Source organism: Schistocerca gregaria, chromosome 1 (assembly GCF_023897955.1).
Source record: "Schistocerca gregaria isolate iqSchGreg1 chromosome 1, iqSchGreg1.2, whole genome shotgun sequence".
Classification (NCBI taxonomy): Eukaryota; Metazoa; Arthropoda; class Insecta; order Orthoptera; family Acrididae; genus Schistocerca; species Schistocerca gregaria.
In genome coordinates, this window is record NC_064920.1 from 161,139,605 (window position 1) to 161,165,542 (window position 25,938).

At 44.5% G+C, this 25,938-nt stretch overlaps 1 protein-coding gene across 2 annotated transcripts in view; it reads right to left on the minus strand.

Moving 5' to 3' along the window:
* LOC126335630 (regucalcin-like) overlaps nt 1-25,938 on the minus strand; it is a 331,250-nt gene that overhangs the window by 255,898 nt on the left and 49,414 nt on the right. For both annotated transcript variants that reach the window (XM_049999095.1, XM_049999087.1), the window contains exons 3-5: nt 23,158-23,364; nt 19,315-19,527; nt 19,125-19,237 (exon numbers count right to left, since the gene is read on the minus strand). In XM_049999095.1, coding sequence (XP_049855052.1) covers nt 19,125-19,237; nt 19,315-19,527; nt 23,158-23,364 — 533 coding nt within the window. The remainder of the gene's footprint in view (nt 1-19,124; nt 19,238-19,314; nt 19,528-23,157; nt 23,365-25,938) is intronic.

Here is a 25,938-nt window from a genome sequence, read left to right on the forward strand (position 1 = left end):
TCGCGGTGAACGCACATTGGAAGCGTGTATTCGTCATCACCATACTGGCGTGTGACCCAGTGCCATTGGTTACATGTCTGGGTCACCTCTTGTTCGCATTGACGGTAATTTGAACGGTGGACGTTACATTTCAGATGTGTTACGACCCGTGGCTCTACCCTTCATTCGATCCCTGCGAAACCCTACATTTCAGCAGGATAATGCACGACCTCATGTTACAGGTCCAGTACGGTCCTTTCTGGATACAGAAAATGTTCGACTGTTGCCCTGGCCACACATTCTCCGGATCTCTCACCAATTGAGCACGTCTGGTCAATGGTGGCCGAGCAACTGGCTCGTCACAATACGCCAGTCACTACTCTTGATGAACTGTGGTATCACGTTGAAGCTGCATGGGCAGCTATACTTGTACACGCCATCCAAGCTCTATTTGACTCTAGGACGTTAATGCCGCCAGAGGTGGTTGCTCTCAGGATCTATGCATCCAAATTCAGTGAAAATGTAATCAAAACTGGCTCTGAGCACTATAGGACTTAACATCTGAGGTCATCATTCCTCTAGAACTTAGAACTACTTAAACCTAACTAACCTAAGGACATCACACACATCCATGCCCTAGGCAGGATTCGAACCTGCGACCGTAGCAGTCGCGCGGTTCCGGACTAAAGCGTCTAGAACCGCTCGGCCACCGCGGCCTGCAAAATGTAATCACCGGTCAGTTCTAGTATAAAATATTCGTCCAATGAATACCCGTTTATCATCTGCATTTCTTCTTGATGTAGCTATTTTAATGGCTAATAGTGTGTATACCCTGTATACTGGTGTTACAACAATTAGAATGTAAAACTGAATGGAAAGTCTAATAGTTCGCAGTAGCTGTTATTATTGAAGTCAATTAGAGACCCGCATACGAATCTCTAATAGAGCTCAATAAAAACAGGTACTGTGGACTGCTGGACTTTTCATTCAGTTTGCACTGAAATGCCATGCTATAGGCTTGAGCATTCAAATACAGCGATATGTAAACGGTCGGCAACTCCTATATGAGACAGTAGCTGTCTGGCACAGTTATAACATCGGTTACTGCTGGAACAATGATAGTTTATCAAGATTTAACTGACTTTGAACATGGTATTATAAGAGGCGAACGAGCGAGGGGACACTGCATCTCCGAGGTAGCGATGAAGTGGAGATTTTCCCATGTGACCATTTCACGAGTGTACCGCGAATACCAGGAATCCGGTAAAACATCAAATCTGCGTTATCACTGCTGCCGGAAAAAGACCCTGCAAGAATGGGACCAACGAAGACTGAAGAGAACCGTTCAACGTGACAGAAGTGCAATTCGTCCGCAGATTGCTGCAGATTTCAATGCTGAGCCATCTCAAGTGTCAGCATGTGAACCATTCAACAAAACATCGATGTGGGCTTTCGGAACCGACGACCCACTCGTGCACACTTGATGAGTGCACGGCACAAAGCTTTGCGCTTCGCCTAGACCCGTCAACACCGACATTGGACTGTTGATGACTGGAAACATGCCGCCTGGTCGGACGAGTCTCATTTCAAACTGTATCGAGCGGATGGACGTGTACGGGTATCAAGAGAACCTCATGAATCCATGGATTTTGCATGTCATCAGGGGACCGTTCTAGCTGGTGGAGGTTCTGTCATGGTGTGGGGCGTGTGCAGTTGCTGTGACATGGGACCCCTGATACAACTAGAAACGACTTTGACAGGTGACACGTACATAAGCACCCTGTCTGATCACCTGCATCCATTCATGTCCATTGTGCATTCCGACTGTCTTGGGCAATTCCAGCAGGACAATACTACACCTCAAACGTCCAGAATTGCTACAGAGCCGCTCCAGGAACACTCTTCTGAGTTTAAACACTTCTGCTTGCCACCAAACTCCCCAGACATTAACATAATTGAGCATATCTGAGATTCCTTGCATCCTCATGTCCAGAAGAGATCTTTACCCCCCAGTACTATTACAGATTTATGGACAGCCCTGCAGGATTCATGGTGTCAGTTCCCTCCAGCGCTACTTCAGACACTAGTCGAGTCCATCCCACTTCTACGTGCTCGCGGAGAACCTACACTATATTAAGCAGGTGTACCAGTTTCTTTGGCTCTTCCGTGTATATAATGACAGTTTTAACAGCTGCAAATATTCACCGGATATAATACATTAATTAATCAATCATTTATGTGAAATGCGTACACTTTGACTAATTTTCACATTCAAACGTTTTCTAACATCTGTGGCACTTGTGTTAGTGAACACAGAGACTTGTATGAAAAGATTACATAATAATTCATACAATAAAATCCGTAAAATGCAGAGGAAGTTATGGGAATGAATGAACGTAGTCAAAGTTAGCAAGGATATGAGGGGAACAATGACTGGCCTATGCAGCCACCAAAACAATCAGCTAGCACTCCATTTGTAGTCAATATTTCAAAAACAGACTGAAACTTCGACCACCCAGAAATAAATACACTGATCTAAAGTTTTCTTACGTGCTCTATCAAGCCTCATCGAGCCGTGGCGGGACTGGTGCCAGGGCTATCTTTGGTTAGGCACCATCGATTCCCTCTGGCAGGTTTGTCTTTGGAGCCTGGGCCGGCTCAGGTTATAGCGGGTAGTATGGAGAGAGAAGGGGACAACAACGTATGCTTGAGTACGGGAGGCAGTTGGTGCTTGATCGTACTGGGGTCAGTAACAGCGGGCCGGCGCTGTGGCTTCTTGGCAAACTCGTGAAGCTATGCGTGTTCTCGCTTCCGTGAGGGAACACGCTGTTACCATCGGATTAAGCAACCTCTTGTGTCTTCGTCACATCGATCCAGCAGCTGGCATCAAGTTAAGTAATTCAACGATTAGTGAAACATAATGATGATTGTTCTTGAGGCAGCAAAGCGTTGCAAGGACTGTGATGTGATATTTCATGCCTCTTATTAAGTGTGGGCTTCGCCCCTTAATAGTATTCTTACTTCAGATGGCAAGTTTCTAAAACATTGATACGTGTGCACAGCCTTAGTGAACAATCTGTATTCCGTGTCTAAAGATTGCCGTGTGGTACCTTACAGGCCCAAATAAGGTGCTCCATGTGCTGCTTGGGTTTTAATGAGCCAGTTCCCTTTGCATCATTCGTGTACGTGGTTCTGCTTAAAGGAATGGAACCAGTTTTATTATTATCAATTTTACCGAAGTAGTTTTCTGTATAAGTCTGAGTATCAAGGTGAAGGAAGGCTTGTTTGGTTCCCTGTAATCGCTTCTGATTTATGTTTCAGAGATCGGAAGCAGTGGGCCACCGAAGTGCAGAGCCTCCCCTTTTGAATTACTAGCGGGTGTACGGGCGGTGGACTTCGCCTGAGCTCGCGTGTGCTGTTTGGTTCAGATTTCGGTGTTCTGAACGGGGCGGAAGTACAAACGGAATCCACATCTTAATTCGAAGATAAATACTCAGTCGCCTCCACCGTTAGTTGCCAAGTCGCGGCCTCGCAATCTCGGGCCTCAGTTACTGTACAAGCTGCAGTTTTCTAAAACTTGTGGTGTCTCTCCAAGGTTGCCCGGGTTAAATGTTTTAGATATTTGTCTTAAGAATTTTGAGGAATTTCTAGAAGAATGTGTCTTCATTGAAACCGTTTTCTAAAGTTACGGTGCAATTCAATCTTAGTGGCGAATGTCAATTTTGATGGAGAAATAACTGGGTTATTATTGATCAAACTCTCTATAACCTTGTAAAGTTGTTTGGTAATATCTCGCCCGGGAGGGGCGGTTTTCAATCTGTGTGGAAATAATAATTGATTTCCTGATTATTTGATTAAAGTTTACTTTAAATGATTTACTTGGCCCGAGTGGCGGTTTTTTAAATGTTTGCAAAGAGATTAATTCGCTTGTGGTTTCATATAACAATCAGTTTGTGAAGTTTGCCTGAATGGCGTTTCTTAAAGAAATTGTTATCTGATTTATGGTTGTAATTCTCTTAATGATTTATCTACACTGCTGGAAATTGAAATAAGAACACCGTGAATTCATTGTCCCAGGACGGGGAAACTTTATTGACACATTCCTGGGGTCAGATACATCACATGATCACACTGACAGAACCACAGGCACATAGACATAGGCAACAGAGCATGCACAATGTCGCCACTAGTACAGTGTATATCCATCTTTCGCAGCAATGCAGGCTGCTATTCTCCCATGGAGACGATCGTAGAGATGCTGGATGTAGTCCTGTGGAACAGCTTGCCATGCCATTTCCATCTGGCGCCTCAGCTGGACCAGCGTTCGTGCTCGACGTGCAGACCGCGTGAGACGACGCTTCATCCAGTCCCAAACATGCTCAATGGGGGACAGATCCGGAGATCTTGCTGGCCAGGGTAGTTGACTTACACCTTCTAGAGCACGTTGGGTGGCACGGGATACATGCGGACGTGCATTGTCCTGTTGGAACAGCAAGTTCCCTTGCCGGTCTAGGGATGGTAGAACGATGGGTTCGATGACGGTTTGGATGTACCGTGCACTATTCAGTGTCCCCTCGACGATCACCAGAGGTGTACGGCCAGTGTAGGAGATCGCTCCCCACACCATGATGCCGGGTGTTGGCCCTGTGTGCCTCGGTCGTATGCAGTCCTGATTGTGGCGCTCACCAGCACGGCGCCAAACACGCATACGACCATCATTGACACCAAGGCAGAAGCGACTCTCTTCGCTGAAGACGACACGTCTCCATTCGTCCCTCCATTCACGCCTGTCGCGACACCACTGGAGGCGGGCTGCACGATGTTGGGGCGTGAGCGGAAGACGGCCTAACGGTGTGCGGGACCGTAGCCCAGCTTCATGGAGACGGTTGCGAATGGTCCTCGCCGATACCCCAGGAGCAACAGTGTCCCTAATTTGCTGGGAAGTGGCGGTGCGGTCCCCTACGGCACTGCGTAGTATCCTACGGTCTTGGCGTGCATCCGTGCGTCGCTGCGGTCCGGTCCCAGGTCGACGGGCACGTGCACCTTCCGCCGACCACTGGCGACAACATAGGTGTACTGTGGAGACCTCACGCCCCACGTGTTGAGCAATTCGGCGGTACGTCCACCCGGCCTCCCACATGCCCACTATACGCCCTCGCTCAAAGTCCGTCAACTGCACGTACGGTTTACGTCCACGCTGTCGCGGCATGCTACCAGTGTTAAAGACTGCGATGGAGCTCCGTATGCCAAGGCAAACTGGCTGACACTGACGGCGGCGGTGCACAAATGCTGCGCAGCTAGCGCCATTCGACGGCCAACACCGCGGTTCATGGTGTGTCCGGTGTGCCGTGCGTGTGATCATTTCTTGTACAGCCCTCTCGCAGTGTCCGGAGCAAGTATGGTGGGTCTGACACACCGGTGTCATTGTGTTCTTTTTTCCATTATCAGGAGTGTATGGTGCAAATAAATATGTTGAAATGAAATAGTCACTGTATGGATCAAGTCCTTTGACTCCCTTTATCTTAAAGGTTAAGGAAATTGCAGTTCAAAATAGAAATAACGTACCACTCTTAAAAGAAAAAGCACACGCATGGTAATTAGATCAGTGCGGTCCATCATCAAAATTGTAAATAATTGTAATGAAAGGTACTAAGACGGAATACCACATACATAGCTCCAAATTTAGCTGAGCAAAATAATTTAAATTTCATCCATCTTAACCTAAAACCTCGTTTCATAACATGCATTGCAGGTAGAATTAAAGTTATCTGTTCTTCATTTATCCAGACAATATCTGGCACTTGTAGCCAAACAAACTTCATGTTTGTTTAGAGACACATTTGACATGTTTTGTACCTGAATTGCTACCTGAGCCGTAACAGCTTAGAATTTGAGAAACACATGACCGACTTTTTTTTTTTTTTTTTTTTTTTTTTTTTTTAGCTGTAGGCACATTAACAATTACAAATGAGCCTTCGTCTATATAACGATGGTTAACGTATATATATTTCTTAGTTCCACACTGTTATTGGCATCAATATTGATATTGTTAAATAAGTTCTGTATCTGTGATCCTTGGGTAACCATAACCAGTGGTCAAAATACCTCCGAAATAGAGAAATCGTATGCATGACCTGAGAAATCGAAATGTAGTTGGAAGATATATACATGTGATCTGCTTAGAGAATTAATCGAGCAAAAAACATAAATTAGTTGAATAAACCGATTGCTTAGCAGTTAAATGACATCATTGGATTTTGCACAACCTGAGTAACTCACTTTTTCATATACAACTAAAAGTTCAGTAGTTTTTCCAACTGTTGCGCAGGAAAATCGGCACTTCTTGTCGTATATTGATGGACCTCTACCACTGAACAGTGTGTACTAAACTCCCAATTGCGATCCAGCAGAGAGCTGTAAAACTTCTGGTGACTGGTGTATGATTGCTAAAGGTAACCACGGCACTCGAAGTACACGCGGGTTACGGTATTATCAAGTCACCCTCTTCGTGTTCCAGTAATGAATGGTCTGCGAAAAGAAAGAGCGCTGATAAGCTTCTGTCTGAACTTGGACCTCTCTGATTTTACTTTCGTCTTTCCGCGAGATATACATAGTGCAAAGCAACGCAGGGTGTCCCATTTATCCTGAGCACTCCATCTCGTTATGTCCAGAAGCGAAATAAAAAAATAAACAAACTTGTTAATTGTCATGGGGACGGGACAACAACCAGCATGAATTCCTCCAGGGGGCTCTCTGGCGAGTTCTTTCTTCGCTACCAAGGGGCCCCAGCCTTTAAAGCATCTTTCCCCTTCCGTGCTCCGTGCCTATCGTCTTGCTATTCTTTTTCCCCTCCCTTGGGAACATGTCTGGGATGTTTTTGGAAATGTCTTCTGCATTTTCAATAGCATGACACTATAATAGTCTCTAATGTCTTTTCTTTCTTTTTCTTTTTGCGTTCCCCTATTCTTCCTCTGCTTCATTTTTTTTTCTTCCTCCTCCCGGTGCGCTCCTGTAGGCTGGCCACACGTTTGATGCGTAACCCGTAATTCCCAGTCCCGAGTCGACAGCTAGGGTTTGTTCGTACTCCCTGGTACAGGCCAGGCCCAGGGGAGGGTGACTGCCTGAGCTGCTACCTTCACAAATTGTCAGGCATTCTGGAGGTGTGACCTGAGGTATAAAAAATCATTTAATTCGAGTGCTCCCCCACTGAGGGAACCCCCGTTGGAAGGAGTCTGGCAATCGTGAGGGATTTCCTCGCATTGAGCGTATCATAATCTTCATAGTCTGTCCACTAAATGTAAACGGAATGAGGCTAATGATACAAAGACCCTCCCAGCTGCACCACAGTTCCTCGAGGTTTCACATACCGAAGACGATCAGTCATTTGCTACGGTAAATCCGTTTCTTATTCAGAAAGGTGTTGATACAACTGCCGTCCCTGTGAAATCCTGCTCTCATCTATGCAATGGCACGTTGCTTTTGGAGACTACTTATGATTCTCAAGCACCACTACTGCTTGGATCTTCTCTCCTCGCAGATATCCTATTTGTGTCGAGGCTCATTGATCGTTGTATTCTTCACGTGGTGTTATTTACACTAGACTGCTCGATGGTCTGAGGCAGACATCCAAACGTTTCTCTCTGATCAGGGTGTCATTACATTCCATCCGGTTATGAAAAAGGTAGATGCCTCCTTAGTGCCCACAAACATTCTTTTTCTCACTTTTGATGGAGTGGTGCTTCCATCCAAGACAAAAGCAACTTATGAAGTTATCGCAGTCTTAGTGTACATTCCAACCGCGGTGCGCTGCCACCAGTGTCATTTTATAAACATACTCAAGTGTCCTGTCAGCACCTGGCCAAATGTGTAGCCTGCGGTAGGGATGCTCACAAGGGCAATGCTCCTTCTCCCCTCTATATCAATTGTAATGGCAACTATGCATCCTCTTTCCGAGATTGCCCCGTGTGTCTCTATGAATGGGCTGTCCAGGAGATCTGGGTGAAGGAAAAAGTGCCTTACGTGGTAGCTTGCAAGATGTTTGCTAGTCGGAAACCCTGCATTCTACCATCTGGCACTTATAGTACTGTTCTTGCCGCTTCTCGCTCCACGTAGGACATGATACGCAGACATGCAACCTCAAATTCATCACCACGGTTGTAAAATCGCGCAGTGTCATCGTAGTATCTCTGTCTCCTCATAGCATCCCTGTCTCCTCCTCGAGCTTTGCAACAAGCCACAAAACTTTATCCTCACAGGGCGAAGTCACCTTCTACACAAGCAGCAGGCCGAACAAGACAGAAGGAATACTCCTGCGAAGACTTCCTATGCCCCTTCAGCCAACAAATATCTGAGTCGTCCTCTCTTAACCGGTAAGGCTCCAAGAAGTCAAACAAAGGCAAATGGTTTTCTCCTTCACCGCCTTGGAGATCCTCTTCGACGGCGTCGCCATGTAATACCCTCTCCCAGCCGGCCTTCGTGTCACCGGTGCGCACTGCCAACCCTTTTCCTCCCCTGTGCATATATATAAAGATCCATAGTAAATTCCTCGCCCTACATACAAATAAATGGAAATAAAAAATATAGATGCTCCATTTGCATGTAAAGTTCGAATAATTCAACCGTTGTTTATGTCTCGACAGATGTGTACTACTGCAGAATGACAGAAGGAGAATGCCAATGCCTCTATAGATTTCATGGAGCTGGATCCTCCAGCCTCTGTACCCTGTAGCAGTGAGTCTTCGAAGTCACACTAGGCAGACGCTCAGGTGACACCACTTCGTTTTTCCCTCCTCCATTTTCCTCGTCATGATTCTCAACCAATGGAAAGTTTGCCGCCTTCGGTCTAACAAAGCGTCTGCTTTTAGAATCACAGCGTCCATTTGTTCTCTGCCTCCAGAAAACAAAATTGCGTCCTCACGTCCACTTTGAGCTCCTGCATTTCTTCCCGGTCTGCTTTGACCTCTCCCCTGAGGGTGGCATTCCATCTCATGGGGGAATCATGCTGCTCATCTGGGATGACGTTCATATACAATCCATCTTCCTGATTGCACAACGTCAATCTCTTACAGTCTGCATTTTCCTTCCTGACGCCACCTTTTCTCTTTTTACCGTCTACATCCCACCATCATTTGGTGTCACAAGGGTGGACTCCCTCCAGATTATTGGGCAACTACCTCACTCCTTTCTGCTGCTCTGTGACTTTAATGTGCACCATCTTGCCTTGCGTTGTTTGGGGAAGGAGACCAGACAGCGAGGTCATCGGTCTCATCGGATTAGGGAAGGACAGGGAAGGAACCATCCCAGCATTTGACTGGAACGATTTAGGGAAATCACGGAAAACCTAAATCAGGATGGCCGGACGCGGGATTGAACGGTCGTCCTCCCGAATGCGAGTCCAGTGTCTAACCACTGCGCCACCTCGCTCGGTTGTGCACCTTTTCCTTTGGGTATCTCACAGTACCTGTCAGGGAGGTGCCCTCTTGGGTGACGTTCTCAGTCAGCTCAACCTCGTCTGCCTTAACATGGGAGTGCCCACGTTTCTTTCAGACTCCACGCACACCTACCCCCAATTGGACTTCTCCTTCTGCAGTGTCCAGCTTGCCCATCATCTTCAGTGGTCCGTTCTGATATTCACTGGAGCTGCACTCTCCGTTTGCTGACTCCTACACCACCTCCGTGCACATTGAAATGGCAGCTTTCTGACAAGAGGCTTTACTCTTCCCTTCGCGACGTTCAGAGAACAACATTTCCCCAGTTGTGATGACCAGGTAGAATATATTTGAGATCTGTATCCTTACCACAGTAGAAGGTTGTATTGCTCGCATTTCCTCTTTAGTGGACTGAGGCGTGCCGCATTGTCGTTCGCGCACGGAGACGTGCTCTCAGCGTTTTTAACCGTCACCCTAAGATGACAAACAGTTGCGTGCACAGCGTCCTCGTTACCTTCGGGATAACAAAAAAGCTAGCGGATTTCATTTACTAGTTCTTTTAAAGTTCCACTCCCTTTTCCATCATGTGGGCCAACCTCCAACGGCTCTTTTGGACCAAGGCCCATTCCCCAATATCCGACCTGACAGTAGCAGATGATGTCATAGTGGATCCTATTGTTATCCCGAACATCTTGGGCCGCTATCTTGCGGAGATTTCGAGCTCCTGCCACTATCATCCTGCCTTCAACCATCGGAAGCGAGTGGAGGAGGCTCGGGCGACACCTCTTCTCCTTGGAATCGTGAGTGCTACAGTGCCGCCTTTACTATGAGGGAGCTGGATCATGCTCTCTCTTCACCCCAGCCGTCCTCCCCAGGGCCGAACGGTGTTCACATTCAGATGTTGCAGAACTTTTCTCATACAAGCAAGCACTTTCTCCTTCATACGTACACTCGCATCTGGGTAGAGGACACGTTTCACAGAGCTGACGTGGAAACACTGTCGTATCCAACCTAAACCCAGGAACGACAAACACCTTCCTTCTAGTTATCGCCCCATTTCTCTCATCAGTTGTGTTAGCAAGGAGATTTAATGTATGTTTAAAGCTCATGGGTGCGAAAATATTAACCTCGAAATGTTTCGGTTCTATTCGTTGTGTGGGTATTAAACAAACGGGATTGTGCAGAAAAAAACAACGGAGAGCAAATTCTAAGCAGGTTAGGTGGAGATCTTGGCAGTGTGCCTCAGTGTGCATTCCAACTGGTAATGCCTCCCAAGGGCGGGTGTTAGGAGTGAAAACCCCTAATATGCAAAAAGAATGTAATAAGTTGTGTGATTAGGAAACTGCCAGTTGGCGACTGCGTAAGTGAAGGAGGCCTGGTACCGCCGGAACTGAAGGAAAAATAAGTAAAGGGCCAACGGGAGAATAGCATTGTGTGGTGGCATTTTCAACTGAAAATATTCAATTTATCATATCCTTACATAAATGAAATTTTATAGTTTTTTCCTACCGATTGCTTGATGTTCACTTCCTGGGCTGCACTGACATTTTTGGGCCACGAGAGGAGGAAGTGCTGGTAGATTAGGCTTTGAAAAAGTGGGATGTAAGGTTTCACGTCACACCTGCACACCAAAACTTCAACTTTTTTTGGGAGGTCTTTTCCTGCAAATGCAAGATGGAAGTTACTGTATCTATTTGGTCGTCTTTTGGACCCCTCTGTACAAACTGGACAAAATATACGCATTGCCGTTCTATATTAGCTAGTAACTCCTTATGAAACTTCCTGGCAGGTTAAAACTGTGTGCCGGACCGAGACTCGAACTCGGAACCTTTGCTTTTCGTGGGCAAGTGCTCTACCTCTACACTCCGCTGCAGAGTGAAAATCTCATTCTCGTGACTCCTTGTCTGTCTAGAGTGTAAGGTCTCTGTGGAAGATAACTCCTTGTGTCATATTCAAAGTTTTATGCTGAGTAATAGTCACTCGTGTATCACCCAGTCTTCCACATGTCTGAAGTACTTGAGATTATGCAGCAGAGGAAGCTTTAGACAAAAGTGATGCAATGAGTACACGTCTCCAAATCTGTCTTCCATTTGTTAAATGAAAAATAATGGTTTCGACACTGTAAAACTATTTCCGTCTCTTATAGTACACACCAGCTATTGAACAAATTATTTTCTTCCCAGTCTTGTCCGTTTCCTCGGCGTAGCAAGGCCATTATGCTGGTTTAGTCTTATGCGTGCCATCTGCGAAACATCCGTACTGATGCTACCTACTCCATTAAAGGACTCTCCTCACAGGCGTCACACAGCAGCAGCAAAGGTCATCTGGCGCGATGGCCATTGTCGAAGTTCCTGAAAAGCTCAGGCTTCAGAAGTGTTATCCCTGTGTTGTCAAAGGGCTCAACTGAAAGGGTGTATTACGACCCCACCACGTCGGGTTGGGTACCATGTTGGCTTTTAAATTCACACACGAGTCTGTAAAGCTGCGCAGGTCACGTCAATACTCAATAATAGAAATAGGGAGGAGGAGGAGGAGGAGATCAGTGTTTAACGTCCCGTCGACAACGAGGTCATTAGACACGGAGCGCAAGCTCGGGTGAGGGAAGGATGCGGAAGGAAATCGGCCGTGCCCTTTCAAAGAATGGAAATAGGAGTAATCCAATACATTATAGGCCCGTATCATAAACGTCGATATGCAGCAGGATTTTGGAACATATATTGTGTTCGAAGATTATGAAGAGAAAGGTCTAGTGACGGTCAACACGGATTTAGCAAACATTCTTGTGAAACACAACTGACTCTTTACTTACATGGGGTGTAGAGTGCTATCGACAAGGGATTTTAAACTGATTCCGTATTTCTAGGTTTCAATAAGGCTTTTGGCAACGTACCTCAAAAACGGCTTGTAATCAAATTGCGTGCTTATGGAATGTCGTCTTAGCTATGTGGCTGGATCCGCGATTTCCTGTCAGAGAAGTCACAGTTCGTATTAACTGACGGAAAGTCATCGAGAAAAACAGAGGTGATTTCTGGCGATCCCCAAGATAGTGTTATAGGCCCTCTGCTGCTCCTTATCTATATAAACGATTTAGGAGACAGTCTGTGCAGCCCTCTTAGACTGTTTGCAGATGATGCTGTCATTTACCGTGGAGATCGAAAACAAATCGAAAATGACTTAGAAAAGATATCTGTCTGGAGCCAAAAGTGACAATTGTCTCTCAATAAGGGAAAGTGTGAGGTCCTCCACATGGATATAAAAAGTAATCTGTTATATTTCGGTAACACGATAAATCACACAAGTTTAAATACTATCCATTCGACTAGATTCGCAGCAATTACAATTACAAAGAACTTAAACTGGAACTATCACAAAAATAATGTTGCGGGGGAGGTGAAACAAGGACTCTTTTATTGGCAGAACACAGATTTCTTTAAAAGACTGTATGCACTACGCTTGTATGTCCTCTTTTGGAGCACTGCAGAGCTGTGTCGGATCGTTGGCTGACAGGATTAACGGAGTTCATCGAGAAAATTCAGAGAAGGGCAGCACGTTTTGTACTATCGAGAAATAGTGGAGAGAGTGTCACTCACATGATGCAGGATTTGGGGTGGATATCATTTAAATAAAGGCGTTTCTCGTTGCGACGGGATCACCTCACGACATTTCAGACACCAACTTGAATGCGTAAATATTTTGTTTACGCCGACCTACATAGCAAAGAACGGTCATCATAATAACGCATGCTGTTCGAAAGTGGAATAATAGAGAGTGTGAAGGTGGTTCGATGAACTGTCTGTAGGCACGTAAGTGTGATTTACAGAGTAGCCATATACGAGATTTGTAGATTTAGGTATAGACGGTGGATGTACGTAGTTATTGTGAACAGGCACTGTAGGCAGTTGACGGTATTTAAGACGTTCTTGACCAACCGGTCCACACTACAGAAATTTTTGAATACAGATGTCAGGTCCTAAAGGGGAACAAATTACTTAATACGAGAACGAAGTCTTTCGTGGTGGCACTGCTGTATAAACATCCTCTGATTTCTTGCGGCGTCAAATCAGAGGAATCCTCGAGTTACCGATGTTCACCCCAATGGTCTTCGTCAGAAACAGCTGTCTGCACTGCTGCTCTGGTAGCCTTATGTAGCCCATAGACGGCTTGTGATTGGTCAGTAATTTCGTAATGCCGTCGCAGATAATGTCAGCGTCTAGTGGTGGCGACACCGCTCCTGTAATAGCGCAAACATTCCGACAAATGTCTGCTGCTTCTTCCCTCTGTCGAGATATAGCTCCCATGCACCGCTAAGATTATATCCACTGGCTGAAGTTCTCCTCGAATATTCATATTTCTAGAGCCATTTAAATTACACAATTCCGCTATGCAGGAACCTGGGACGAAACTTTTGTTTCCTTAAAGAGTATTTCGTGTATGTTTCTAAGGTTTTGTTCAGCAACTAGAGATTTCTCAAGTTCGCGATTTTTGATACGCCGTTGACGCCTTGCACAACAGTCGGAAACGGTACTGGTGGACTGATGTAACTGCTTCCGCATTCACAAGGGATGTTACAAATAACAGGAATCCTTAGGCCAAGACTGTCCTTAATAGGGCGTAGCATCACCATGTTTTTAGGCGGTCTGAAAATAGGTCTTATAGCTCATCTTCCCAGGGGTCTGTTTTTTTTATGGATGTGGCACCGTAGAAAGGATGGAATGCTATGGATGGTTCATCCCGTAAATGTTTTCTTGAAGAACGCTGACTTCATATCGCATTAACAACAGCTGTTCTTCTGGAACACGTACTTCAGATGATTAATTTCGGAAGCCAGGTGGTCCTCGTCAAAAAATGTTTTTGCTCTGTGTACCAATGCATTTAAAACTGCTCTCTTCTGGATTGTATTTCGAAAACTTTTGGCGATAAGACACTGAGGTGACAAGTCGTGTGAAAGGACTTGCATTGGACGATCTGTCATTTGTACTCAAATGAGTCCTGTGAAAAGCTTTCCGATGTCTTTATGGCCGCCCAACGGGAATTAACAGACTCTGAACGCGGAATCTTAGTTGGAGCTAGACGCACGGGACAGTCCATTTCGGAAAAGTTAGGGAACTTAATATTCCGAGAACCACAGTGTAAAGAGTGTACTGAGAATTTCTGGAATTACTTCTCACCACGGACTTCACAGTGGCCGACAACCTTCACCAGAGGCGTTTGCATTGAGGTGTCAGTGCTAACAGACAAGCAACTCTGCGTCAAACAAGAGCAGAAATGAACGAGGGATGCACGACGAACGAATCCGTTAAGACAGTGCGTCGGAATCTGTAGTTAAAGGGCTACGGCAGCTGACAACCGACTCGAAGGCCTTAGTGCCTTTGCTAACCGAACGACAGTTGCAGCACCTCTCCTGGGGTCTTGACCACATCGCTCCGACCCCAGACGACTGTAAAACCGCGGCTTGGTCAGACGAGTACCGATTTCAGTTGATGAGAGCTGACAGTAGGGTTCGACCCCCGAAGCCACGAACCCAAGTTGTCAACAAGGCCCTATGTAAGCTGATCGTGGATCTGTAGTGATGTGGGCTGTGTTTACATGGAATGGACGGGGCCTCCTGGCCCAACCGAACCGATCATTGACTGGAAATAGTCATGTCCGGCTATTTGGAGACCATTTACAGCCCGCCAAATCACCGGGCCCCAACTGTTGGCGATTGGTTTGAAGAACAATCTGCGTAATTCGAGCGAATGATTTGGGCACGCAGATCGCCCAATATGAATCCCATCGAAAATGTATTGGACATAATGGATAGGTTCGTACCTGCACAGAATTTTGCACCGGCAACACTTTCACTATTATGGGTATCAACAGAGGCAGCATGGCTCAATATTTCTGCAGGGGAATTCCTTTGACTTGTTGTGTTCATGCCACGTAGAGTTAACGCACTATGCCGGGCAAAAGATGGTCCGACACGATATTAGTAGTTATCTCATGTCTTTTGTCACACAGTGTATAGTCGCGTAGACTACCTTCTGAGCGTTACAGAGGGGTAACATTCTGGTTGAGGCCTGCATCGCCGTCTGGACGTCTGGATTTAGGTTTCCCATGATTTCCATGAACAGGTTATCTAATCATTCTGTCTTCGACAAAGTGTTAAACACGAACCTTCCTTTTTTCCATGCGTGTTATCGGCGAAGTCGTTTTAAACTGTTGATTTACGTCCATAATGTCCAAAATAAGGTGTGATTGACTGGTTCACACTGCTGCTTTCACTGGTTTTCTATACGACGCAGGTACTGGCCACACCTTTGCGTAAACAACACACACATCACTCATCTAGAGGAGTAAACGACGTAAGAAAGGAAATTACAATAAGGAAACAGCGTGTTTTACGCCTATGCTTCTGTACATGAATCCACAACTACTATCATCTCGTGGCCATGACGGTCTGTTCGATGGTGACAGTGTCGTGTTATAATACAATAACCGACATCATTTTGATAACAGTGGCTCGGTGGCCCAGCGCCGTTTCGCAAAAGAAGACACCATTGCGAAGTATTTACTACTTCCCTTCATCTCCTCTGCCATAAAGTCGAAGTCAGTCCTGTACTCGGGACTTGAGGTAGATGTGGAGATCCCATATTGACGTCCTGGGGAGTTGATTTGCAGTTGCTTGTCCAGAAGTGTCTCTTTCACTGGTGGTGAGTTCTTTACTGCAAAGTGTTGTGTTCGTGTTTTTATGGATGGAGGGAAGAGAGAGGGCAAAACCCGGTGCCTGCACATAGCCCACTTTCTCAAATAGTTCCAAGGGTTACAGTGAGATTGAAGTCCCTGTCCCACAGCAGTTTACAAGGTCATAATCGCGCCTCCACGTGTTTTCTTTAGTTAGATTTTTAAAGTATTATGGTGGTTAGGACATCCCAATACTTTCACAAACATTGGCTTACGCTGTTACCAAACTGTGGAGGGGGGTTGTACCCACTGCTTGACAGCCTGAGCAGTGCATATACTGTGCCATATGCCGCTTGTATTAGGTCTGTGGTGTGGGGAGCTGCTTGCTACGTGCGACATATAGATCAGAGCGTGGATGCCCCGCAGAAAGGGCGCCAAATAGTCAAAACTTTAACAAAAAACATTAATAACAATAGCACATTTTTAAATAGAAAATGTCAGAAAGTCCTTGATACACAGTTGACGGCGACAGAATGCACGAGAACCTACAAAATTGAAGTTACATAGGTTTTGTAGTGCGCGTTTAGACGAGATTTTGGTGCTGACTAAAAATGTAAACTCTTTTCCATTTTCGAACTAATTAAGTTTATTAATATCATAGGTGTATTTCTGCAAACTTCCCACTGCGCTAAACACTCTGTGATGTCATTGCATCTTTTCATTTAATAATGGTAGCTACGCGTAATCATACCAGAAGGCAGACATGATTTGCCTAAGCCTGGATGCAACACCGACTGCGAGGAACATCATCAGAACAAATCCAATTACGGAACAGACTGGAGACTGTCCAGATCAGTGGTAGTCAACCTTCATTATCTACTGCCCACTTTTGTGCCTCTGTTACTAGCAAAATTTTCTAACTGCACACTGGTTCCACAGTAATGGTGATTGAGGAAGTAGGGACGTAACTTCACTTTATAAAATTTATAACTGAGAATTACAGCAAGTGAAAGCACATAATAATAGTTACTTACCAAATACTTATGTCAAAATTTTATGAAAACCTAATGAAAGTCTTTTTACAATCTCTACCACATGCTGCCCACCATGAAAACTGGAATGCTGATTAGTGGGCGGTAGAGACCACTTTGACTGCCACTAGACTAAATGCTTAAACATGGGGTTAATGCATGGCCAAACTGACATCTTGCCACCTTCATTGAAAAGCGTTTACCCAGTGTATCCATATTGAACCAATGTCATTAGTCACAAGTGATGCATCTACTTCTGCGTTAGGATACTAGCTGTTATCTGCGGTACTGCCCGCATATCAGTAGTTTTGTTGTGATGAGCAATGGTAAGTAAGTAAGATATTGTAAGTGCAATGAAGACACCCGCCATATTATTGCACTTGGCCGCTATCAGAAACATGCGGTGACGTTTCAGTAAACAAGTACAATGATGACTCTGGAAATTTCATCGCACTATCAATGCTTTCCAGTCACTTTTGCTTATACTATCAATCTCAATTAGGTGCTAACTCATGATGAGCCAGCCACAGTGTTCTCGCTCCCTGGTGCACCTGGTGTAATATTATTGTGGTTGACTAATAGCTATACGTTGTACAACATGTACTTCACACAACAGATTTGCCATTTTTTATTGTCACTTTTAATTTCTGAAGTAGCCTTTGTTCCTCATTGGCATTCAAGATATCCCATATCAAATTTAATCGAAATCGATTCAGCACTCTAGGCATGAAATGGTGACACAGTTACTTTCACGCTTATAATAATAATATGGAAGTATGAATAAAACACTTTTGCATTGTATTCATTACCTTGAATCGTTTTGCGTAGACTAAATCAAACAATAAATATATTTTTACAAAATAATGTTTAAAAGTCAAAGAGTAAATAGGTTTTTTCTAAGCGTAAACATGCTTCCGTAATTCTCGTTGTACTCTTCAATTCAATGAATATTCTGTACCACACGCTTTCTAAAGCAGCCTACGCCCTTCCTCGGTGTTAAAGCTATCTTCACACGAAATTCCATCGAAACTGTTTCAGTGGTTTAGTTGTGAAAACTTAACAGAATTAGTTATGCATTCACAATATGGAGAAAGTAACTTCCGATCGGTCGCGAAATGAAAACCACAGTGGAAATCCGGTGAAGCTTTGCAGAGATGTGTTAAGCAGTGTCTGTAGTATATCAGACGACCGTGTCACGTTTCACTTCGCAGTTCTGAGCGGACAGTGAGAACGTAAAACTGCCCAGAAAATAGTGCCTCCTGCCAAGTGTGTTCCCAGTTCCCATGCAAACCCACATAACATAATTGATGTATTTCCTGCTTCGTGACACTTCTCAGCCGCCCCCTGCTGGGACAATGAGGAAGTCCCTACGGCGTTTCCGACGGGACGTGTTTGATCACCCACCATACAGCCCGGACTTGGTCCCCTCTGGCGTTCATCTCTGCAGACATGAACCACAGGCTTTGAAGACAACGTTTCGGCACAGACAACGTGCTGCAGACCAGCATTTAGAATTGCCGGAAAGCGTAGGCGGCTGCCTTCTATAACGAAGGTATTGTAAAGTTGGAACAACGCTACGGAGGGGGACTGTGTAGACAAGTTGGTGGAAGATGCAGTTAACGTGTTGCGAATAGAAACTTCCCGATTTTCACGGTGGTTACCATTCCATGACCGTTAGAAACTTACTTTCTGGACAATCATGGTATCAGTATGGACTAGGGACTAGGCATGAGAGGAATGCAACACTATGACGGATCACAATTGACAGTGTCTCATGTTCTCATTCCGTGACACACTGCAGAGAGGTTTCGAATTTGACCCAAGACATTCTCTCCACGTCTAGAGAACAGGAACTTCAAGTCGTCACGTCTCCTCGCTTTGACAGTCTTATACTGTCAGCGAAAATTTGTTATACCAAAAGAGTTCCAACGAGCTACTTTCGAGTCTAGAGCCACCACACACGTGTTTTGGCGACATGGGCTACGAAGGTTAGTCTCTGACAAAACAGAAGTGAAAATACTACCTGCTTGCCGCCAAAGCACGCCACCCATAGGTTTCCGTCTGTGTCAATAGTTTGTCCGTCTGGCAGTCCTTCCACGCCATTTTCTTTAAAGTTGAAAACGGTTCTTCTATTGCCTGCAAAAGAAACACTTTAGTCAGACAAACCTCAATTTGAGGACACTAGAGCAACTTCAATTATGTATGTGGTTTACCTATTTTGCTCTCGGTAATATCAAAATTGAAGGCATCTATTTTTCCTGTGGCAGAATCTATATAGTACATGGTTTTGTTATCCGGACTCCACGCAAAACCGTTTGAAATGCTGATTTTTGTTACGTGCGTCTTAGTGCTTCTGTCCTTGGCAAGGTTGAATAATATTCCTTTCTCTGGAGTGATCTCATTATTTACTATTGGTCCCAACGTCCCTGAAACAAAAATAATCAATAATTTTAAATGTCTGTCGACAAATAACTTTCACTTTTTTGAGTTAGAGAAGACATCTTTTTTAGACGTGTATTAAGAATATTGTACTTTTTGAAGAAAATTGAACGTATTCGTAATTCATAGCACAATCCCTTGCATTCTAGAAATGCAAGAAAATCTGTAATAAAACTGCGTCCTGCTCGCATTTTCAGTGAAAAATTATGGTCAAAGATCGGCTATTTGGCAAGACGGTACTGAAATATGCAACAAGTATCGATTTTCAATATGATATAATCTGATTTCGAATGTAGTAGAACATGTATTGGACAGGTTTGGCCTCTCTCTTTGTTCCATCGGTTCACCTCAAGCCTGGTCTTTGTAAACATATTTTTGCATATCGGTGCTGCGGAACAGCGCACTTGACTGATGTGATGGGTGACGCTTGTGGTTGAAGGAAAGGTACCAAGTAGAAGTATATCGGTTCTGGAAGACAACAGACGGAGGGATTGACCTAAAAGGAGAGGCATGGAGCTGGTGTTTTTTTTTTTTTGGGGGGGGGGGGGGATGGTTATAAATGAAGAAGGGCGGAGCAAAGCCAATAATGACCCCGAAACAGTAGTATGAAGTCACCCACGTGAGTACTGAAGGGAATCACTAAATTTCAGCTACACCGCTGGATACTGTCTGACTTTGTAAGTGATGGTAGTCTGCCGTAGTACCAGGTAAATCGCTGTCCCAAGGGCAGCCACGCCACTCCTCCCCCCCCCCCCCCCCCCTCCCCTTGGGAGAAACTATTGAAAATAGTTTGAGGTCGGCCGTGAGTCCAGACTTCCAGCATCTTGTTCTAATGTCCAGTTTTGCAATTGCGCCTGGTGGACGCTGACCTGTCCGTCCGATTGTGGCCGGCGACTTATTCAGCACTCACGTTTTCGGGTATATCGCTTTTTTGCAAGCCAGTTTAACTTGACTTCTAAAACCACTCAAAATAATCAGTTTCTGAAATGATTTTCGGTTTTTTATTCCTATTATTTCCTGTAACAAACGTAGAAATCGAACAAATATTGAACAATTTAAATTAAGTAGGCAAGTAAAACAACTTACTCCAACTATTCGCTGCTTTTCTCGAGACATGGTAGGTGGTCGAAAACTACAAAAATAAATACATAAATAAATATTTTCGTATTGATTCTAATATTTTAAAACTCGGCTCAGAAGTCATGTTGTAATCGGAGATCATAACACTATTTGGACATTACGAGTAGTTAGTACTGAAACGTGAAAACTGAGGTTGAAGAACTCTACTTTTCGTTTTAATTTGTCTGTTTTCAAAGGCTACAAACAGTTAAAGTCCTGCTATCTAGAAACAGACAGCATATCAGCTACTTTCTATTTTTATTGTCTACTGTGAATGAATTGCTTGGTTTCTAATTTATTACTGTTACCATAGTTTCCTTCCTTGTACATTGTTTCGTAGAAATGGAAGACAATTTTTGATGTTTTAGAGCAAATGAGGCGTTGTACTTCATTGCTACGCAACTTCGTAAAAATATTTCTAGACTAGGGTTGGTGCCATTCTGCAATACGACGGATATCCGCGACCACATAGAGAAACTACTGTATAGACCACCACAGAGCAAGCTTTGCACATTGCACGTAACACGCGTACCTTAAGCCACGACGCACGCCAACAGGGACATCGTCTCGGAGAAGCTATACCCAGTCGTGTACCATTCTTTGTTGCTCGTTTCTGACTGCATTCTTATTAAAACAGCGCTGATCGCTTTTCCCATTTTCTGTACAATGCAATATTTCAAACCAATGGAAATTATATGGGTAAAATTACTCTTTTTTAAAACAATGTTTATTTAAAAATGAAAGATTTTGAGCAGTGATACTATGGCTAATTGATATTTAGGTTTTTTAATTCGATTATTTCTAAGAAAAAAGAGCCTATTACAACAAATACCCAACAAATACCGAAAATATTGGTCGCTCAGAACGAAAATACAGGTAATGGTTTTAACCGGTTAGTTTTTCCCATCCCTATCATTCAGTCGTGACCGTAAAGCTATCTGCTAATACACTTTGTGATCAAAAGTATCCAGATACCTGGCTGAAAATGACTTATAAGTTAGTGGCGCCCTCCATCGGTAATGCTGGAATTCAATATGGTGTTGGCCCACCATTAGCCCTGATGACAGCTTCCACTCTCGCTGGCATACGTTCAATCAGGTGCTGGAAGGTTTCTTGGGGAATGGCAGCCCTTTCTTCACGGAGTGCTGCACTCTGACGAGAGATATCGATGTCGGTCGGTGAGGCCTGACACGAAGTCGGCGTTCCAAAACACCCCAAAGGTGTTCTGCAGGATTCAGGTCAGCACTCTATGCAAGCCAGTCCATTACAGGGATGTTACTGTCGTGCAACCAGTCCACCACAGGCTGTGCATTTTGAACAGGTGATCGACTGTGTTGAAAGGTACATTCGCCATCCTCGAATTGCTCTTCAACAGTGGGAAGCAAGAAAGTGCTTAAAGACGGCCGGTGTGGCCGAGCGGTTCTAAGCGCTTCAGTCCGGAACCGCGCTGCTGCTACGGTCGCAGGTTCGGATCCAGCCTCGGGAATGGATGTGTGTGATGTCCTTAGGTTAGTTAGGTTTACGTTGTTCTAAGTCTAGGGAACTGATGGCCTCAGATGTTAAAATCCCATAGTACTTAGAGCCATTTGAACAATTTGTCTGTTAACGCTTTTTAAAATTATCTTAAATTAATCCGTCACTCGGAAAGTTAACTTCGTTAATTAAAGACTGACAGATTAAGAATCTTTTGACCAGCTACAGTTAAATCCACAAAGCTTAATACGAACTTCAATACTTACTTCAATTGCTTGGAAATACTGTATGAAGAATCTGTCGAAGTGCGAGGTCAAAATACCCCCATACATGTTTCAGCTAAGAAATGGCGTTTAAGTTACTGTTAAGTAATATATAGCCAAAACTACACCAATAACTTCTGAAATATTGCGCCTTGGCAAAATCAATTCCAGGTTTGTAATTTGCTAACCACATGCAAGTTTCTGATGTACTACACACCAAACATATTCTGCACAACTTTTATTATGGCATTTTTTAGTGATTTTCGCTTTTTTATGTTTCAAGCCAAAGTCAATCTGATAAAATCAATATGTGATAAACATCATTTATATGTGAATCTACGAATTTTATTGTTATAATCTATTGAATTTTGGTTTAAACTGGTCTTCAGTATCATTTGAAATTATGTAACTCTTAAATGATTCAAAAGACGTCGTGATGTACCTCTTGCTTGACAGCATAAGAATAACATCACAAGACGCCATTATACAAATAACTGCACCGACCATTAACGGCAGTTACCACCAGTTAGTTACTTGCAGAGTGGTGCGACAGGCAATGGTTTGGTCTGGCTGCTTCAGATGGCACTGTGTATTTCCGTTCGAGAAACGGTATGATGGCAACACTGATGGCGGCCATATTGTTATTCTCATCGATATATCACTGCAGTTAACTCACTCACTGGCCGGCTTCTAGAAGATTCCGGAGTTATTAACTTTCTGTAACGACTGCGAAACGAAGTAGGGCGATATGATAGTGTTTACCTGACCACAGTGTGCCGGCAGCGTCCGCCTTAGCGTCGTTGATCTTGTTGTCCCGACTTCCGTCCTCGTCGTCCACCGTTGCGATCACCTCCAGGGCGGCTGGTTCGGTGCTCTCCCCATCCCACGTCATCAGCACCACATTACGACCCATGCTTATAACGAATTTGTCGGCCTTTCCTTTAACTGGAATAATGAAATGTACTCCCTCTGTAAAGAAAATAATCAGTGTTTTAATCTTTCAGCATGGTTTTCCTTCAGATGAAATGATCATCTTCAAGCAGTTAACATGCGACTCATTACTAACTCTATTCAGCATTAACACGGTTTCAAGTCATTTGTGGTATTATTATTTTTGCAGATGCATTTCAAAGAGAATTGTCTACATCTTTTGTTGGTGATGTACATTCAGAGTCCTCATAAAGATAAGTTTTTAATTGAGTAATAACAATTCACCAAGGCAGTATCATAAATAAGTAAATTAATACCTACTGTAAGGTATCAATTAAATGTTTCACATTTTGAGCGTACTTTCCGCTAAAAGAAAACATTTCATAGGCGCGAACTTTGGACTAGGACTTGTTTACGTTATCGTATACTGTACTTTACGTGAAACTTCCTGGCAGATTAAAACTGTGTGCCCGACCGAGACTCGAACTCGGGACCTTTGCCTTTCGCAGGCAAATGCTCTACCAACTTTTTTTTTATTAGAATAACATTAAATACAACAAAATATAACATCCTTTTTTTGTTTCTTTTTTTGTAATAATTTGTATTGAAGAAACTGAAAGTACATATATATTCACTATGCAAGAGTTCTTCAAGGTACCATTCCATTTAAACATATACAGATAACTGTTAGTTAAGCAAAAAAATAAATAAATACATTAAAAAGAAAAAAACATTAAATACAACAAAGTATAACATATTCTGTCTTTCTGCTTTTTTTAATTATTTTATTATTATTATTATTTATTTATTTTTTTATTATTTGTTTGGTCGATGCATGGGAACGTGGATAAGGGTGTTGCATCATGTGACAGGTATGCATGGTACACCCCAGCTTTGAGGGGGGTCAAGGAAGACGCTGCGGAGATAACCGGCAAAAGTTTGTCGGTAAGATGGTTTGCGGGTGAGGGTGCTATGCGAGGTCACAACTTTGTACCAGAAGTCAAGGACTGTATGGGGACCATTTTGAAAGAGGTATTCTAAAGCCAGTCCTCGAAACCAGATGAGAGTATGGTGCTTAGCAAGAGGGTAGTGAAATGTCTGGGGCAACAACAGGAAATCCGGGGTTACCGTCGTTGGCGGGGCACGGAGGTAAAAGCCCACGATTCGTTGGATGAGGAGCCATACGTTTTGTTTCAGGGGGCACGTAAGACGGTGCTCGTCGGTGTCTTCGAGCTGACAGTCAGGGCAGAGTGGGGAGGTGGCCAGTCCTATGCGATAAAGTCGACTGTTAGTCGGGAACTTTCCATAAACTAAAACATACCAGAGTGCAGACACAGACGACGGTAAAAAGGGTGCATGCACACACTCCCAAACTGTGCGCCAGTTAATGTCAGGATGCCGTAGCACCATGGGGTCGCAAGGGTTGGACAGCATAAACAAACGATAATAATCTTTTGTACGGGGAGGATGGGCGACTGGAAGATCGGCCCGAACGTAGCTGAGTTCTATGAAACAATTGGCGACGTGGTACAGTAATGGAGAAATAGGTGCCACATTGATAGGTGGATCGAGAGAAACTGGTCGGAGGATATCTAAGAGACTGAGTGTTAACGACGGAACCGTCCCCTGCCAGTGCCGCAACAGAGTGTGGACAAAGAGTGCAGAAGATCGTGCCCGCACGTTGACGAGTCCGAGGCCACCTTTTGCAGGAGGCAATGTTAAAGTGCTGTAGCGGACTTTGAAAAGTGCCCCTGCTGACACGAAATATGCAAAGGCTGATTGGATGCGGCGGCCAAGGAGTAACGGCATTGGGAGGATCTGGGCGACGTGTACCAGTTTAGGGGCTACATACATGTTGACATAGGACACACGTTGGAGTAGGTTTAAGTTACGGTGCACTTGACCGCGGACATGGTGCCGAATCGACTGCAAAAGCCGCCGGTATGCCAGGGCCACTGTGCGGTGTGTGAAGCTCGTAAATTCGATACCCAAGTAACGAAGGGTGGTACTGACTGGGAGTGGGTTCGGCACCATAGCCGGGAGGCCGCGCCCAATGTGCATCATAGTCGATTTACGGACATTAAGAATGCTACCAGAAAGATGTCCATAACAGTGAAAAGTGTAGTCACGCAAAGTGAGGCCCTGCAGTCTAGAGGTAAGTCCAGTGATGAGGGGCTCAAGTGCAATGGCATATAGTAAAGAAGACAAAGGGCATCCTTGACGTACAGAGCGGCGTATAGGAATCGGTCCTACAAGCCTCCCATTGACTTGTACCATCGAGACGGCGGGAAGTAGTAACCGGCGAATGGCATCGACAAAAAGTAATGGGAACCCCATACGTGTCGCCACCATGAGGAGGAATGGGTGTCGAAAGCGATCAAAGGCACTCGTGAAATCGACGGATACCAGTGCTGCACGAAGGCGACAAACCGACGCCAGTGCAATGAGGTCACGGCATTCTCCTAGGGCTGTTTGTAAGGTGGCCCCGCAACCACGTGCAGTCTGCTCAGGTGAAAGGACCGTAGGTAAGACGGTGCGCATGCGCGCTGCTAAGAGGAGTGCATAGATTTTATAGTCTGCATTCAGGAGTGTAAGGGGGCGATATGCAGAGAC